Source organism: Melospiza georgiana, chromosome 4 (genome assembly GCF_028018845.1).
Source record: "Melospiza georgiana isolate bMelGeo1 chromosome 4, bMelGeo1.pri, whole genome shotgun sequence".
Taxonomy (NCBI): Eukaryota; Metazoa; Chordata; class Aves; order Passeriformes; family Passerellidae; genus Melospiza; species Melospiza georgiana.
Window position 1 is genome coordinate 42,775,273 of NC_080433.1, and position 19,208 is coordinate 42,794,480.

At 37.7% G+C, this 19,208-nt stretch overlaps 1 protein-coding gene across 4 annotated transcripts in view; it reads right to left on the reverse strand.

The window, feature by feature from the left end:
- SYT1 (synaptotagmin 1) overlaps nucleotides 1–19,208 on the reverse strand; it is a 333,690-nt gene that overhangs the window by 51,869 nt on the left and 262,613 nt on the right. For all 4 annotated transcript variants that reach the window (XM_058022090.1, XM_058022088.1, XM_058022086.1 and 1 more), the window contains one exon: nucleotides 17,762–17,929. In XM_058022090.1, the coding sequence (XP_057878073.1) occupies nucleotides 17,762–17,929 (168 nt within the window). The remainder of the gene's footprint in view (nucleotides 1–17,761; nucleotides 17,930–19,208) is intronic.

Here is a 19,208-nt window from a genome sequence, read left to right on the forward strand (position 1 = left end):
TGAGCTTACACCATGCAGACCAATAAAAAATTTCAGACAGCCACGCTTCTCTTTCAAAGGCATTAGTTCTTATGGCATATGTCTACTTCCACAATTTATTCTGATAGTAGAGTATAAAGTACATTTTTATGATCATATCTTTTTGCTTCCAGTGTTTTGCTAGACACAACTGACAGCAACTTGCTCACATGTTCATGGATGCAGTGGATATTTCCTACAGAATAGACAGTCCATGTGCAAAGGACTTAACCTATAATGTGACAGATTCTCAACTGATTATTTCAAGTTGGGACTGAAATCCAGGTATAGTAATAGACAGTTCCCTGCCAGACATCGTCTCAGCAACCACCAGTGGTCAGGAAACATATAGAACAAGCATAGTTACATGTAGTTAAGAAACGCTTAGACAGAACAAACAAATAGCTCGTGATGTTAAATCTGTACTGGATAAAAATAATGCTGTCAGGATGCACTTGTGCCAGTATCTTGAAAACTCATGGAGTCCTCCTCACCTCAAAAGGATGTGGTAGAATTGGGACAGATTCCAAGAAAAGCAGCAGGAATAAGCAAGGATATGACACAGTTTCTGCGGAAGGAACATCTAAGCAGATTAGGACTCTTCAGGTTGCAAAGTGAGTAGTTGGGGAAGAGACCTCTATCTGACCCAGAAGGGCTAGAATGACATTATCACCTTGTTCAAAAGGACTGACAAAAATATTTAAAAAAATTACTCATATCTAGAACAACCCTAGATGTCTTTCAGAACATGGACTGTATTGGCATGAAAGAATTTACTATTCCTGCCTGACTGCATATCCTGTCCTAAATCCCAGCACAGATTCAGATAACGAAAATACAGATTTCAGCCATGCAACCTGCATAGCTCATGCCTGGCTTTAGCTGAGCTTTGAATGGCACAGTGACAGCAATACATGCTCCTGTTCACCTGACATTTGGTTTTTCAAGTCCATATTGGATAGGGTAACAGTGAAGTTGATCTATCACTTGCAGGTTGTTCAGAACAAAAGAAATCAATTGCTTATTGATTTGTGTTATCATGATCACAGGACACCCAGCCAACTGGTGTTCTTCACAGTCACTGCTCTATTACATTGTAGAGTTGGCTTAAATTTGCCTGTGGATTCATGGGGCTCTCCAAAGACTGAAATGAGGTATATATTTTCATATTTTAGTCCCCCCACCTTAGAGATCTCTGTACCTACGTATCACCCAATATTCAAGGGCTCTGCCTCATTTCCAGATTCATTAGGCAGAGCTTTAATTGTAGCAGCATAGGAACTTTTGTCCCCTTTTAAATCAATACCATGCTTCTAATTGTTCCTTTCAGTGGATATTTGTAAGGGCTTTTTTAGCTTTTGTTCGTTTCAATTTTTAGTTGTTTTTTTCTTTTTTTCAATTTGTTTGGTGGCTTTTTTTTTTTACATCTCGTGTTGAGACAAGAGTGTGGTTAGAAAGCATAAAATAGTGTTAGGATTGTTGCTTCTGATCTGAGTGCATCAGCAGTAGCTGAAGGAAGTACTGCACACTCAACAGCTATTGCCACGGAGACCATCACCTCTCACCAGCATTTCTGTTTGCAATCATGTTATGCTTCTGTGCAAATACTGTAATTGTCTATACAGAAGAGTAATTTTAAGAGGGCATTTAATGCTTTTTTAGCCTCTTTTAATGTAATTTTAGCTGCAGGAAACACAAAGAAGGCAGAATCACGCAAACAGCCAGTTTTCCATAGATCACCAGGAAGCCATGGGCAATGGCAGCAGATGATGGGCTAATTCCAGTGAATAACCTGAAGTAAAAATGTAGGCACCTCATTAAATGCCTCCAGAATCAGGTTTAGCACTTCTTTTGTTGGTATAAAAATCTTTATCAACTGCGTTTCTACAACTTCTTGTACTTGTAACCTTTTCTCTTTGCATGACAGCAATACTTTTTTTTTCCTTAAAAACTCAAGAAGTATTTGTCAGGCAAAGCACTGGAAGTGGCAGCACTGCAATGAAACTAAAAAACCCAATTACTAGAGGTGTGGTTTGCAGGAGATAATTACAAACTCCTGCAGGGCTACACGGTACAGATGAGTGCTGCTGGTATGGTGATTAGCCCATGGAGATGCCTTATTGTTATTATTAATTTCTTTCAGCCCTTTGTATAAATAATTTATGTTAGTAAATTACTTTGATCTCTGATGGAAACTCTAAGTTAGTGTTAGAAACTTCCAGCTGGGAGTTTCATAGTCATTAACCTATCCATGTATAATGCTTATACACCAATCAAAAGATTCTCTCCATCTAAGCAACTTCATAACTTCATTACTTTTAAAGAGGATGCAATGGAGCAGAACATAAATGACAGAGACAATGCTGATAACACTTCTTCAACTTAGGAAAGGCTATTTTTAGTCCTGTTTAGAACCTGGACTTTTTAGAAATGACTCTTAAGTGGCTCCTGCCTGTTTTGTCCTTCTTCTCCTACTTGAGGCAATCATGTTTGCCTCGACAGGACACTTTCCTAATGAGCTACAGAGAAAAATGCTATTTGTGCAGATTACTCTCATTTGTACTGCAGAATCTCTAACAGACATATCTATGTCATTAATGTAAACATTCTCTACATTTTTGTGGAAGATAGTATGAGAGAGTTGATGCTTGCAGTTCTCTTAGTAAAACAATACCAAAATAAGAAGTCACAGCACCATATGTTTCCCCCTAATTGGATGTAAGACTCAAAAACAATCAGTATAGGAAGAATATAAACACAGTGGGGCTGGTTTCCAACTTTGGTACCTGGTTTTGATTGTGAATATTTGCGTAAGCCTGAGAGAAACACAAAATGATGTGATTTATGGGCAAAGACTCCAGATAATACCATCTTACCCTAATCAATATTTACAGTGGAAGCTTGTAATGTTCACTGTTAAGTTTTCATAGCTACCAAAATGTTTTAAAACTCTGTGGAGAAAACAGGGACAGCATAACTGTGGGTTATGAGCTAAATTTGTGTTTTCCAAATTCAGGAAACCCAGGTAAACCGTAATGACAGAATCTCTAATCCCAATTCCCACACTGATGGACTTCATACAATTTTTAAGCCACCACATGCTGTCTGCACACGGAGATCTTGAATCCATCAAATTCCTTTTCTTGGCATGTAAGGCATGATTACACTAAGCCTCAAAAGGTGCCACAACAATACCAGTGACAGAACCACATGGTTGCAGAAATTGATGACATAGACTGGTCCCAACTTCAATTAAGCCAAAGTAGCAAGTGGGTAGAATTAGCAACCTCTATACATAGCTGGGATTTAGAATTATGAAAGCATTGTCCCTCCACCCATAGAGCAAACAGGGATCACACTGGGGAAGGGCAATCAAGAAAAAAAAAAAGGGTGCCCAACAAACCAGTAAACATGAAATTTTATTGCTAACACAGCTGTCTGACATTACTAGTTTCAAAGACACTGAATTTTTGATAAATACATGAATGAGGAACAAAGCAGAGCATCTCAAACCTGCAATAGGTATAATCAGGAAAGAAAGAATCTTTTCCTCTTATATTTGCAAATCAGGGTTGAGATGACCCCACAATATGAAGATGATTCTGCCACAATTAGGCAAAGGAGTGGGAAGTGAGCAAGAAACTCCTAGTCCTCAGTTTGTAGAAGCAGGCTAGAAATAGATGGTGCAGCAGGGAAAGATAAGGAAGGGGAAGAAAAGCTGGAGCTAACATGTCAGCCCTTATGGCACGTTGGAGACTATCACATGAATATGTATGCACACCAAGTACCACTGTACCCCAAATCTGTGCACTACTTTTGGGATGAAATAACAAAAGCAGAGAGGGGAGGCAGAGCTCTCCCAACCCTTTCAGACAAAAGGCTTATTGCAGAAGTACCTGTTTCAGACTTGCAAAATGTTATCTATACATCCAGTCAATATAAACCTAAGGGCTTTGACAGCTATACATTAATCTGACAAGCAGAGTAATTCCTTTTCTGTCTGAAAAAATTTCATGTCCATGAACACAGAAGCCAAGCTGGAAGTAAATGAGTGCTAAAAGCCTCTGGAGAGAGGCCAGAACCATCTTCATGATTGCACCTACTGCAATTTTAAAGAAACTATTTTAAAACAATAAAATATGAACAGACAAGTGCCCTACTGCACGATTCCTTACTCTGTCATCAGTCGTGTTTTGTCTTACAAAATGGAAGTACAGAACGTCTGATCAAAAGTCTCTCCTGTTTGCTTTTACTAACTTTTTCTTTTAGAAGAGTCTTCACAGATTACACTCTCTTCACATGTGCACACTTGGCCCCAAAAGGAAGCCCCTGATAATACAAGTGCAGTTACAAGACACCTAACACATAAATCAATCAGGAAAGTGAAATAGGTTATAGCATGAGACCTTGGAAGAAACTGAATTCTCAAGGCAAAGATCCATAGGGCTCACTTTGGATCTGTAGAAAAGAGACTAACAGTGACAACAGGCGAAAGAAGATATGAAAAGGAGGAGACTGATATTAGGCAAAGAGAAAACAGAAATAGAAGTAAAGGTCCATGAGGCAATTTTAAAAGGGAGAAGTTCTAGGGCAGACAGTAGATGCTCATGAGGCAATTTTAAAAGGGAGAAGTTCTAGGGCAGACAGTAAAGGCTCATGAGGCAATTTTAAAAGGGAGAAGTTCTAGGGCAGACAGAATACTCTTTCAAATGAAGGGAATTCATTAAAGGTATTGGAAGGTGGTATCTGTAGGCATGTAGTCTGTGCCTACACGCTATAAAGTATAAGTGAGAAAGAGTCAGAAGAAAGGGTTTAATTGCATATTGCTTTTGACTGATTTCCCTACCACAGTCCTACTCTGACTCTTTGTGATACAACCTTTTTTTTGCCAGCACTATTTTTTACCTTTGCTTAAAATGAACAGACCTATCAGGATCTTTCTCTGGAAAGAAAAAAATCTACTTATTTCTCCTTCTTTCCCCCAGCCCCCTCCGAACAGTACTACTTGAAACAGAAATTCGTGACACATCTCTGTCCTCTTACTGCAGTAGATATAAAGAAGCAGTGGATTGCATTTCTTTTAACTGCCATAACTATGTAATATTCCCCAACATAATGGCAAATTGGACTTGAAAGCAATTTGGGCAATAAATTTGAATGAACCAATATTATTAAAAAATTAACAAACTAGGTTTTGTCAGTTTCCTCCTTTTAGTCCACTTATTACATTTTTTAACTATTTAGAAAGACTATTTCAATTACTGCTTTCTAAAAAGCAGAGAAAACAGAAGGAGAAAACACTGTTATTATTAGTAGAAAAATGACACTTCACAGTCATCAGTTTAAAAGCATCACAATCAGGTGCCTCTTGCAAAACGAGAAGTGCTGTGGTCGAAGGCAGCTGAAATCAAAGACTAGTCAAACTCCTCTCTTTGATTTCCAGACAAGAGACCGTGCTGCCAAACATTCCAAGTTTTTAATGAAACAAGAAGAAAATGAATTTGTTAAATAAATGAGCAAAGAAGGAATGAATGAAAAGAATCATATGTGGCTGAACGTCGTGGCCTGGTTTTCCATAACTTTTTGCCTACCCACAAATGCTTGCAGCTGGCTGCTCTGCTTTAATGATTGCATGTCCCTCTGTTTTGCCACTTGGCTTCTCCTCAGCTCCTGCCTGATCATATTTCTAAATGTCACTCACGTCTATGCAGGCCAGTGCACAAAATAAAATTAGTTTAACTGAATGGCACACTAATATTATTACTTTTGACAGCATGGAAAACTTATTAACTACAGTATGTCACAAGGCTAGTCTTCTAGTGAGTAGTTTAAGTATAACATTGAAAGGAAATGTAATACATATGAAATATTTTTGTTCTTGGCTTATCAGACATTGTGAGAAGTCAAATCACAAAGCTTTTCTCTAATTATTAGAATATTACATATGCACTGCAATCACTCTACAGAAAGTCATTGTCCTCCTGTGATAGGGTAATAGGAAGCCACTCTACAGTTCCCTTGCTTGATTTGAAATTTCCTGTAGTAAGAGCATCTTAATGTTCAGTTAATGTAGTGTCTGCTACCAAGCGTGTCTTTAGTTTCCAAAGGTGATTGAATTAAAAGCTTTAGACTATGAACTGGAATTACAGAATACATCCAAAAGTACATAGAATCAGTAGATAGTAAAGAATTGCAATTAAGAATCAAAGTAATTAGTAATTTCTTCCTTTTAAGATGTATGACTGCATGCAGTACTGTACAAAAAACCTGGCATGAGCACAGTCCTTGCTAAAACAACCATACATTATTTACTCCAAGACAAACACAAGCTGATTTGAACAAACCAATAAAAGTGGGAATGATTGGTATGATGGAATGACTAATGTGGTGCTGGTAACTACTGCTGAAATTCATCAGCACCAGGCAAAATCAGTGCTGCCATTACTGAAGCCATATGGCATTACATTTCTATTTGTTCTGCAAAAGCCATAAAGAGAAATTCAATAGAATTCATGGATTACCCTTCACAGGCAGCCATCTTCTTCCCTTTCCTGAAACTTCAACAAAGTACTAAGACAATAAGACCTACTACTAAGCCATTAAATAAATGTTGACTCATGCCCCTTCTCTCCTCTCTTGCTTGCTGCAGAGCCAGTGCAGCTTTCATGTTCCTCCCCAATATCCCCTAGCACTACCTCCAGCTCCCTTCCATGACCCCCATCACAAACCCCACACCACAGAGCAGCCTCCTCCAAAACCTTCTAAGTTGGCACTTGGGAAAGAGGCAACACATACTGGCATTGTTTTAAAACAAGAAGCTAGCTGGCTAGCTAGGGGCAGGCCAAAGAGAACACAAGGTGACCCACCACATGCTCAAGGGCTTCTCCGAACAGGGCAAGAATCTGAGGATCCATCTTTGTTAAGACACTGCATTCCTTTACACTTAGAGAAATTTTCTCACCTTGCTCTCCAACTTCCAGGGCAGCATGCAACACAGTTTTGTACCAAAACCAGTTTGTGCCTTTATTTTCACACAAAGATAACTTAGCCACACCGATAAACAAGGATTCCCACTGCACTGCAGCAGGGACCTTAAAAAGGGCTGCCCACCGAGGACTGGCACAGCAAGATGAAAAGGAACTGGATTTGCTAATGGGAAAACCACAGACAGCTGATCTAAGTTGACAGCTGATAGGTCAAGACTTATAGCAAGGCAGTTCTCCACCTGTAATTTATCAAGGTGAAGATTTTCTTTCATGTAAAATTTCACCCCAACCAATATAATATTTTTTTCCCATTCATTGCTTTTATGCTACAAGCACACATAGCAATAGAAGTCCCTTTCTGTATCACTGTTTTTCATTTAGAAAGTTTTCTCACATTGTTCTATTTTTACTGATTTTTGTACTGACGATTTTTCCAGAGCATTGGAATTGCCTAAACATGAGGTAGGGTAAAGCATATGCAGCTGGAAAAGCGGCAAGCTGTAAAGCTCAGAAAAGCTCCTGTTCTAGTGCTCCCTAGTTTGTGGGAAGTCAGAAATATGTAAAATACTCTCTCAAATAATTTCGGTATTTTTGTCTTTGGTTCCACTTGAAATGAAGAAGCTAATGCATATCTCCCACAATGCCTTGCATTACATTTCTTGAGTTCAGCATATTAAATATTTGTGTTCAGTTCAAGAATGAGGTCCTTCAAACCAGCGCTACATTTTCAAATCTACTGACTTACCCTTACCAGGCTTATATCCACTTCTTAAACTAAGCACTCAAACATTTATTTTTATGAAACTACTGAAAGATATTAAAGTGTTAGATAAATACATAGTGGCAAGCTCCTCTTTTGTAACTCTACTTCTCCTCACTATTTCACTTTGAAAAAGTCTCTTAACACATTCTTTAGGAAGACAAGGCAGCTCATCAAAGGTCATCACAGTAATCAGAACCACACACTCAATTGTATTAATCTCTTCAGTAAAGACTTCATTGCAGTTAGCTAAAAATCTGGGACAGAAGACTGCACTTATCATAAGATCTCTGGCTTAATGATGTTCCTTTTTAATAAATCTTAGACCACAAGGGAAATAAGGCTGAAAAAGTTCTGTTTTACTTATCTTACTCAAAAAAGGCCAAATATGATAAAGGTGGTATCTATCAGTCATTTGTCTTTAATCAAACACAGATGAAACAAAAGAAGAATTTATAAAAGTTGTAACAATGTTGATTTAAAGGATATAAAATATTATGAATGGGTAGTCACACTGTTTTATGGGAAAAAAAAAGGTCTTTTCAACTAAAACCAGATTCTCTCTTTGGTAAGATTGGAAATTTGCGTGATGAAGGAAGCATGCATATTTTTTTTTCTTTTTTCCATTCAAGGTCTGCTGCTGTTTTTTGTAAGTGGGGAAAAGTTTTTTTTACAAAGAAGGCAGGTGATATAACAGTAAATAGTAATGCAACAGATCGGTCAAAAAGAAAGTTCTTAATCAATTATCTGCAACCAGGTACAAAGAGGACATTTTCATACAGCCAAAAGCAAATTTTCTACAGTCTAAGACAGAGAACTCCAGACTTTTTGTAAGTACCTTCTCAATCAGGAAAGGTATCTTACAATGCAATACCTCCTGCTGAGGATTCAGGGTCATAAGCTACAGATCATGAACTGCTAGTGCAATGCTGTGCAAAACAATCAATAGTAGACATGATCAGAAGAGGCTGTGACTTGGTCTGCTTGCCAAAGAAATAAAGGATCCGGCACACAGCTCTTGTGTACATAAATTTTTTTTAGATGCTGAAAACGACAAAGAAGGTAAAAAGTCATGACTCTTATTGGAAAAATGGAAACCTGATTTTGAAAAACATATAAGAATAATTTCAGCAGCTTTTTGAAAAGAGGATTGGACATGATTACTGTGAGTAAGTAATGTAGAGAAGAGCAAGCATCATGTATTAAATTGCTTGAATCTACTGAAGAAGGGCATAACATGAATCAGCAACAGAGTAAAATCCAGTAACATTCAAGTAAGAAATAAAGTACACATTTTAAAGAGCGATAGAGTATTGCCAAAACTATAAAAGGATGTGTTATTTTCTTCACCTACTTCTGTCTTAAAATCTGAAACTTTCAAACTCTGGTTTTAAAGGCCCTCTAAGAGTTTTCCAGTGGAGGTGCAAAGCTGCCTATAACAAACACTGCTGAGGGCTGAAAATCATATAGTTTCTAGCTCCTTGTTCCAAAAACAAGCAAGGTCTAACTTTCAAGCTTGTAAGGGGGTTTCCTTGTGCCACTTTCCTCCCAAACTGGCACTGGGAGAACACTATTAGCTCCAGGATGCTGCCTGTTTCCTAGACTTAGTTCAATTACAGGACATGCTTTGAAATGTTCCTTGAAGGCCTAGGAGTCCTCCAGATTTAGGGCACATACCACCTAATTTACAGAAATGCCTTAATCAATTGAAAAGAACTAGCACTATTTCTAAAGAAAACAAAGGTTTTTTTGAAATAGGAGGCTTTTTGGAGAAAGAAAATGTTTTCTAATATAAATGACCCACATGTCATAGAAAACTTGTCTGCTCTAAAAAAATCACAGAAAAATTAATGTTTGTCCTGATAATTAATGTGCAAATCTGAGTGAGTAAAACCACTTTTAGCATAATCCACTCCTAAATCTGTGCTGGGCATTAACTGAACAGGGATGTCAGCTGCAGACCTCAGGGCACTCCCACAAAAATGAGCTGCTGAGGCTCCACTCATTAACAAGAGATCCTCCTGTTAATTTTCACAGTTACTGAAGAAGATATGGAAGAACAGGGGTAAAATAACTGGATTCCAGACAACCAAAAATAATTTAAGTAGCACCTAATATGAAGCATGTGATGGGAAGCTCAGGTGCCAGCCACAGCACTGAGAAGCTGCAGTGCCATGTTCTTTACCAGTGGCATCAAAAGCAAGCTGTAAACCCCACATAAGGGTAATTGTACAGGGAATGACTTGAGTCAGAATTTTATGGCAAGCTCCTTGGCTAAGAAGAAGACATTTGAACTCAAGGTCAGCCACAAGAGGAGAAAGGCAAAGAGAAGAGTTCTCAAATGAAGCTGCCTTTATCAGTGTCAGTGGATGCTGCAGTACCTCCCAATTCCATTCTGTTGTGGGCAAACACATGTGGCTGACCAAGCAGCAGTAACACCACTTTCAACTCTCTCACTGCTAGTTAGGAAGCCTCTATCTCTGACATTATTTCTGTAATTGTGATTGCAGACATAATTGACAAGGAAAAGATCTTGACCTCCATGTCACTGGATTCAGTTTCAGATACATGTTTTACTCAAGCTTTAGGCCAGCAAGAAGCACACAGAGAACATATCGGGATCCAAAACAATAACAGAAGTAGATTTCATCTGTGCACCAATGATGGTAGCTCAAAGTGATTTGTGTTCTGCTTTAATGACACAGCAGTAGTAATTCTGTTGCAGTGATCATACTTTAGCCCTATACAGAAAAAAATCATACTCTGAAAAGGGACAAAACAACTAGAGTAGCCCTCCATGCCTCTAGTGAGTAAGCCAGCCAGGCAACCCCTAATGCTTCTCTAGTTATGATGGTGACAACCACAAAGTAAGCTGCAGAAGGCCACAGAAAAGGAAGAGGAGCAAAGTGCAGGTGCACAAAATTTACCCTACTGTGTTACCTGTAACACAGTAACAACACATCTGTCACTGTGAGTGATTTCTTGGGCCTTTGGTAGAAGGCTGACTTATATGATACAACACAACAGGAAACTGTAGGACTGAATTATCTCTGTCTGTTTTCCATTTAGCCTAGAAATAAGACTTGGTATACTTCCTAAATTCATGTACTCTACCTCTTGAAACAACAGCATAAACTAATTAAAAGTCTAATACCTCTGAACTGAACATATATTCCAGATTCTAACTGTGATTAAATTATTTTGTGCTAATTCCTGCCACAAGTACAATGTAAAGTGCTTCAGATACCAGTTTAAGCTCATTGTTAAACTAAAATGAAACACAACAAGCTCTGGAAAGAGGTTAAGTGGTTACTATGGTAATCTCTGACATAGTTTAAATCAGTGTTTAAAAGGTGATAGAGGAAAAAAAAAAAAAGAAAATGGCTAATCCCTTTCTTTTTGGTCCAGTATTCCTAAACCTTTGTCTCCCCTTTTCAAAAATACATCTTTCTCTGATGCTTCTGGAAACCAAAATCTTCTAGCTCTACATGGAGTGAGCACAACAAACAAAGAGATTGGAGCAGCATACATCCCCTCCTCAACCTTCTAGTGAAAATGCTGTTGTCATCTTTGTGAGACCTGCTCTTCTTTCGTGACTGTAAAAATGCTGCTCTCTGTTCTGAAGGTCCTTCTAATGACACTGTATTTTTATACAGCTGTTTTACAGCTTCCCTTAGCTCCTGATCCTGGCTTGTACAGCAATCAGATAATGATTTTTGTCACTGTTGGTTTGGAAACGTAGGGGAGAAAGGGAAATAAGGTATTAGCCTGGACTACTGCAAAGCTTCTGCCTGGAATCCCAGTGAGGCCATTTCTGCCCCTGGATTATGCATTCACTGATGCTGGTAGTCAGAAAAATAAGTAAGTACATAAAAGTCTAGTTGGAGAACAATGCTGAACAATTCCAGATATAGCACGTTTTGTGGCCCTTTCACACTCATCAGCTGGTCCCACAGACCCATTTGCAGTCTCTCCCAGATTACAGAGCTTTATACTTGGGGGTACTCCAGAATTAAATCTGTATTTTCTAGAATTCCTTCTGCAGTTTCCATCCAAAATATCTCCTCATACTCTAGCTTCAGATGAGTTTGATCCCTTTCAGCATTTTCTCAAAACTCTATAAAAACACAATTTCAGAACACTGCTGTCCAATTGCCATTGAATGTGGCCGTGTCTTTGAACTTCAAAATATCTTCTGCTTGAGCAATAAAATCCCACACAGTAATATTAATATATGAAGGCTGAGAATTTCCCACTATTCCTTCCTTCGGTTTTGTGATTTTCTACAAGGTTCTTAGCAATGTACTTTGTCTGAAACAAACATTATTATTTTTTTGTGTATTATGGGTCATTAGATGCTTAGCACCAAGTGTAGGATCTACTATTTCAGCACAGTTTAACCTCAGGATGCCCTCCCACACACGGAAGGAAAATGGTAATAAGAATGGTTTTGGCAAATAAGCAATACATGTTTTTCTGATCTCAGAATGAATACTGTCCAGGAACAGAAAGGCCCCAGAAGAGCCTGGATTTAACACTATCACTCAGCTTGTTCCTCTTATACTGTCTTCTGTATTTGAATTCAATATCTGTAAAGCCAGACAGTTTGAGATGAATCGAGACAAGGTTCCTTTTGATTTCAAGTAAGCCAATTACATTATTTTTATTATAACATAAGAAAGTGACCTCCCAAGGCATCTCTTCCAGAGAGGGAGTTAAAAAGAGAATACTCAACAAAGGTATATAGTGGGATTGCCAGCACTTTGAGTATGAAAGGTGAGAAAAGAAATGCATAATTCTAATTAACTGAAAACAGTACCCTTACAGCTCCACTTGAATCATATTGTTTTAAAGTCACTTTAGCATCTTCAATTTCAAGATGAAAAACAACTGATTAACTGCTGAAGAATTTTAAAGCAGGCTTGCTTATTCTCAAACTTCTAAACCTCTGTTTTGTTCCCTGTCTCAGCAGGAAATTCAGTTCCTTGGCAGGACAGATGCTGCACTTACAATGTTGAACAGGCATTCAACAATCTCTGTTTACTACATAAACTCTTCACAAAACCTGAAAACTAAAACCTTCTTAGATTTAACATTTTAAAGTTTTGGGAGTAAGAAGAAGTGAACTTGAGAAGATGTAAACACCATGAAGAAAACATAGTGTTCCAACATAACATGCAGCTAAATAAAGGAAATCTCACATTTTAAAATCTGTCTGACACTCTGACAGCATCTCCATAGGGATAATGATACTTTCCTTCGCAAAGCACTGTGCTATCTGAAAAGCTGTAAAAGAACTAAGTGTTATTACCAGTGATGGGAAAGGCCTATTAGATCATCTGTCCATTGCTCATGCAACTATAACAGAAAATAACAGTGATTTGCTGCTGTAATTTGACAGTGACTTTTGTAAAAATGTCCTTTCCTCTTATATCTCTGCAAGTTTCAGTTCCAGAGTCAGTGAGTTGGGAGGCTCAGTAACTTTGTCACAGTCTCTAACTTCTATGAAGTACACCAAGGTACTAAATACACGTTTCAGGCCCACTTTTCCACCTCCTTCCTTCACTTTTTACTTTTGGATAAGGCAGGAAAGAACAATCCTCATGAACAGCACAGTCAAGGTTCAGAGAACTACTCTTTCCACCTGAAGAACACCTCCTTCTCACCCCTTTCCAAGGCAGCACCATGCATCTCTCCTGCTGCGGTTGTGCATCCCACAGGAGTGTGGTGTTTTCCAGCAGACCTCCCACTCAGAAGCCTTGTATAAAATAAACCCATCATCACCCTGTGCTATGAGTATGCATCCATCATGTAACCTAACCATGGTGGATGCCTGATCAGATAATGCAGAGAGTCTCATGTCATGGCTCTGCAGAAGTTGTGAAAGATCTGCAGAACTCTTGGTGGTAGACACTGTCAGGTCAACAAAGATCCTTCTCCTTATGATGTAAGTCTCTGCATCTCCACTGCTTTCAAGGGAAAGAATTGTTTCTGCTCTTCCTTATATTCCCTAAAATTTCTTGGCATGTTTGCTACAACCAGCTTTCAATTTAAGTGCCAATATAACAAAATGTCTGGAGGGAAATCAGCTGAAGTATTCAGAAGATGACTCTCAGTATGATTCACACCGCTGTGAGCAAAGAAGAGGTCTGTCTGGCCTTCTGTACTGGAGCGATAACAGATATTGGATGCAGTGTGTACTCAGATAAAGTTAATAGCAATGACATCTGGTAGATGACAGAGAGGAGCAAACTCCTGCGATCTGCTTTTTAACACTCGGTGCCCAAACCATTATATGTCAGACTTGGTAAAAGTGAATAACCTTTCAGCATCTACCACTCCTCCCTCCCACACTCAGTCAAATGAGACTGAAGGACTACTAGACACAGGGACAGCAGATCTAAAAGCAGACAAGGAAAAAGGATTCAAGGTATGCAGCTCATTAGTAGCAGCCTCCTCAATATTTAGCAGTCATTGCACATTCCCAAAGCCCTCTCACAGTCATAACAAATGCTCACACAAAGGCTTGTACCTTCAAAGTACTTCACCGACATAAATATATTAATAAGACCTTTCCCAGAAGAGAATGCAGTGTCAGAGAGATGCCATTCAAGTGACTGGGCTGTGAGAGATAGAGCTTACATTATTTCATTAAACCTTCACCCTCTGTCTTCAATTTTAAGCCCATTTTAAAAAAAGGACAGAATGTACAGTGGAGCTTTATGAACAAAAAGAAGAGCAACTGCTTGCAAAATTGTTTTGCCTCCTATGATTGAAGTGGTAATTAAGTTGTAATTCTGTGATGCGCATCAACTGAATTTGACATAAACTAAAACTGTTTATATTCACTTTGACTGATGCCACCTAGATAGTTCTTTTCAAGTGACTAGTGACAACTGCCACTGGTTCACTTTGGTATACATCTTGTCTAGGGGTCACAATTAAAACATTAAGGATACTTTGGCAACTTATACTTAATTTCAAACTTATACTTAATTTCATATTTAGAATTATAGTTAGCACTAGATTGCTGAGAACTGACAAACTTGCCTAAGTGTCATAAGGGCAAGAAAGGAAATAAAGTCTGTCATTCTTCAAATATTGCAAATCTCCTGCAGATGTGCTTTTCAAGGGCAAATTCATTACACAATTATAATATGTATAATAGTCAGTAAAAGATATTTTGTTAGCAATAGAATTACATTTGTCATACATTTTTGGATTAAATACAGTTGCTCAGGTTTTAATTTGTTATTTTAGTAAGCCAGACCACCATATCATATTCATGATCACTACCAAGAGTCAAAGCTGTGTCTATGATATAGGTAAATCATGTTAGCCTTCATATACTCAGTGCTGTTTTTGCTAATTCTGAAACCAGGGTACTTCTTGGTTGCAGCTGTATCTGCCATGAATTCTGCAAAATCTGCTGGGTCAGGTGACAATCCCTGTATGCAGATATGGTCTCACCCATCCCTACTTATCACCACTTAAAATACACAAGAATTTGCTTGGAATCTTTTCTGTGGAGCAGGGACTAGAACATCAAAGATGGTAAGGTACTTGAATCAAATATGGAATATGCATGACATTTCATGTGAAACACAGATCCCAAACTTCTGACAGATGCACCTCTCCTGGTTCTCAGTAGAGATTTCTCTTCCAAATTGGGCTAAGCAATTATTTGAATCTGTCTCATCATATATATGGCAGAAGTAGAGGTTCCATAATAGAGTAGAATTAAGTTTGGATTAAATAAACTTGTCTAATGAGTGTTTTTTGTAGAATCACTTTTTAGGTGTACAGTGAGCTTATGAGTTCTTACAAACTAGCTACACATAGTATATAGAAAATTAGGATTAAAATGTCCCCATACACCCCAAGTTGTGATATTTATACCCCAAGTTGTGATATTTTTCCATATTGACTGGATACCTTGCATGCTTGAGCATTGAGATGCAAAAATAAAACACGAGACCTCCTGTAGTATGAAAAAATATTTAAGGAGTTGGTCTAAGCATAGTTTTTCATGATGCTTTCACATCCCATATATTGCCTAGCTTCTTATAAATAAAATGGCCATGCTTTGGTGGAAACTTCAAAAAGGTTCCATTGAAAAAGTATAAAAATAACAGTGGTTCTTCTGCATAAACAGTACCTGAAATTTGAAGAAAGATGAGGGAAACCTAGATTTCATCTCTACAGCAAACTATTCAAAGATCTTGCAATACTCTTCCAATATCCAAATACTTCCAGAATTATTTATTTTAATTATCTCCTTCTGTTTTAATAAATAGTATTTTACAACTCAGAATGCATTTCTGGAAGTAGCTCACACACTCAATATCCGTTTCAAGCAAGGTTTTAATCCTATTGTATTAGCAGGGTATGAATTCTATGACAGCAACCAAGTGACTGCATCAGGTCTTACTGTGGATCTTAGCTAGAACACTTAAGAAGCAACTTTCTATGCAATAAGGCAGATGAAACCCCACACTAATCTGTAGCATGTTATCTGTAAGCTGCATATAGAGATATCATTGTTTATGTTCTAAAAGCCTAATGTTATACTACAAAGGCAAAGTGACAATGCCTTTTTGCATAGTTTGGCTTATTTTATGTGTTTTGAAACAGAAAAGCATGAAACACTTTGAAAGCACAGATAGTACTGTAATAAAAGACCAGTTTGTTGCTTAATAAAATTTGGAAGGATTAATACACCCCAATTTCACATTTTCAGCTTTTTAGTATGCTGGATGCTTAAAACAACAGGGCCCTTGAACTGAAAACTTTCTTTTCCTTTTTTTTAATTTTCATATTTAAGAGTGGAAGAAAAATGCCCGATATACCAGGGCACTGATGTCACCTGCAGAAAGAGAGCCCTGCAAATACTGCCACTATGAAACACTGCCATGCAGAATACTCTTAATGTAGCTGTGGCTTTCAAATCCATAAGCAGTTGAAAAAAGCCATCTGAATAGAGTCTTTAAAACAAACACTCAAAAAGGAAGACTGAAATCTACCATTTCTGAAAACCTGAGAAGGCTGCATGGTTCTGCATATGGTGCTGTTTTCACCACTTTTAGTCTAAATCAATACTCAGGTTTTCATCACTTGTGAGAAGGAAAGATTTCATTCAGAGATTGTCCCTTTAATTACAGAAACTAAGATTTGAATCCAAAGCACTTTATTAGCTGAATTAGATGATGAGAAACTCAGACTCATGATTACTTCTCCTCTCACCAGAGAATTAAAGCATGCTATGCACTCTGAGTGGGCAAGTACTGTCTATAAATCAAAAGAAAAAATAATGTAAAAATGAGGAAAAAATAGTATTACAATAAGCAAAAAGTTGGATGTATCAGTATGAACAAGCTCATAGGATGCACAATCTGATGATGAAATATTTCCAAGAAGTGTCATGTGTACATGTAGCACTATACCTTATAAATAATGAATCCAAGGGATGTTGACAATGAGAGGAAAATAAAAAAGGTAATAAATATTTGAGTAAGATGCCATTCCAAGGTTTTTGTAAAATTCATAATTCTAATCAAAGGATATTATTGAATAGCAGTTCAATAGAACTGTAAGGTATTTCAGTGAAACCCTATCATTATCATCATGCACAATAAGATATCTTGAGATGCAAACCCTCGAGAATCACCAAGAAACCTAAATGCACACCACTTATAATCAAATGCAAATTCTATGTACCCAAAATGCAGCAATTCAAGAAAATGTCAAACTCATGAAAACATTTTTAATAGGTTGCATAGAGTATCAAAAAGATTGACTGAATTAGCAGAGGAGAATGTCGTATTCAGTAAGTATTGGAAAAGATGCTTATCAAAAATTTATCAGGCAAAGTAAATCTGAGGACTGCTGATAACAGATGGGAACCGTCTCAGCAAAAAAAAAAAATATTGCTGGTTTTTCTGTTTCTATAGGTGAGGTAAAATGTGTTCTGGGAGGAAAAAGAAGTGATTTTTCTTACCTCTTCTTTCTCTGCACTTTGCAAGTCCCTCCACTCCTCAGTGACATGACCGAAGTCCACTGTGTTCATTGCAACTTTATATTCCCCAATGATATCATGTTTGGAGAAACGATCAAAGTCATAAACTGCCATCACTAAAGTTTTTCCACCCAGCTCAGAGTATGGCACCTGCAAAGACAAGGAAATGACAAACTCTGCATCTGAGACAATAAAGATTGGTCCACTACAATGCAAATCTATTTCTTTGGTTTATCAGCTGTCATCTCAGGTAAATTGAACTGCAGAGAAAATTATGAGGTGTATTTGTTTCAGAGTCACCAGATGCAGTATTTCTTGAGACAAGGCTCTGGCACTCAATAGAGCAATGTGGCAGCTCACTCATCACTCCTGGGTTTTTCTCATTCTACTTCAAATCATTTTGTGGGTGATGAAACTGAAACAAGAAGCCAAATTACTTGCACTGAAGACACATGAACTTTTCACACAATGGTGTTTTTTCCTCAATAAATCACCTGTCATCACTCAGAGATGGCTAGCTCCCAGACTCATGAAAAAACAGAACTGGCTTACTATATATGAAACAGAGTAATTAGACACTGGATGTGTCTCTTACAGTACCAATACCTATTACTTACCAAGGCATATTTTTCAATACTATACCTTTCCCATGTTAGACATTAGGGTGCTGTTTAAGTCACAATGTGTAACTAGAAATTGTGGTGGCAGAAGGCCAAGTTCTGACTAATTCTCCAGATTTTCTCATGTGGTTCAGACAGATGCTGTGGTTTGGATGTTCACGAGTCACAATTTTAATATTGGGATGGAGACATGCAGTTCAGGTAAGCTACACCTGAGTTTGTGTCTGAAAAGGTCTGATTTAGGAATTGTTTGGATTTGTATGAACACTTGGTCAATCTGAATATATCCTACAAGTATAAATGGTTTCCATGGGATTCAGAAGTAAATACTTAATTAATTGGAAAGTGAAAGGGTGGCATTACCACTGGCCTTGTTAACCTCTACGTTCTTGCCTTAAACCCTAGGACTGTTGTCTTTTGTTACTGCTCAGCTTCCACTTGCTTATTAAAATACTAACTAATAAGTAGTAATTTTCCCTTTACATAACTTCTTATATAACATTTAGAATAAGCTTATCAAGTTGACAACCAGATCTAGCTTCCACTATTGAGTCAAATAGTTTCAGTGGTACAGGGTTGTGTAACTTAGTAAGTACTACAGCAAAATCTATTTTCCATTCTCTAAATTATCTGTAGCTTCTAAAAACCTAGAAAGGGCAAAGGTTTGTGAAGGGAAAAATTCTAAATAATGTTAGTTTTATTTTTACACAGCCTGGAAAACAGGAGAAGAAAAATGTTCTAAAGTTTATTTCTCTGTTAGTTCACAATACCACTTAATGGATTTTGGTCACTTGGAATACAAAGACTAC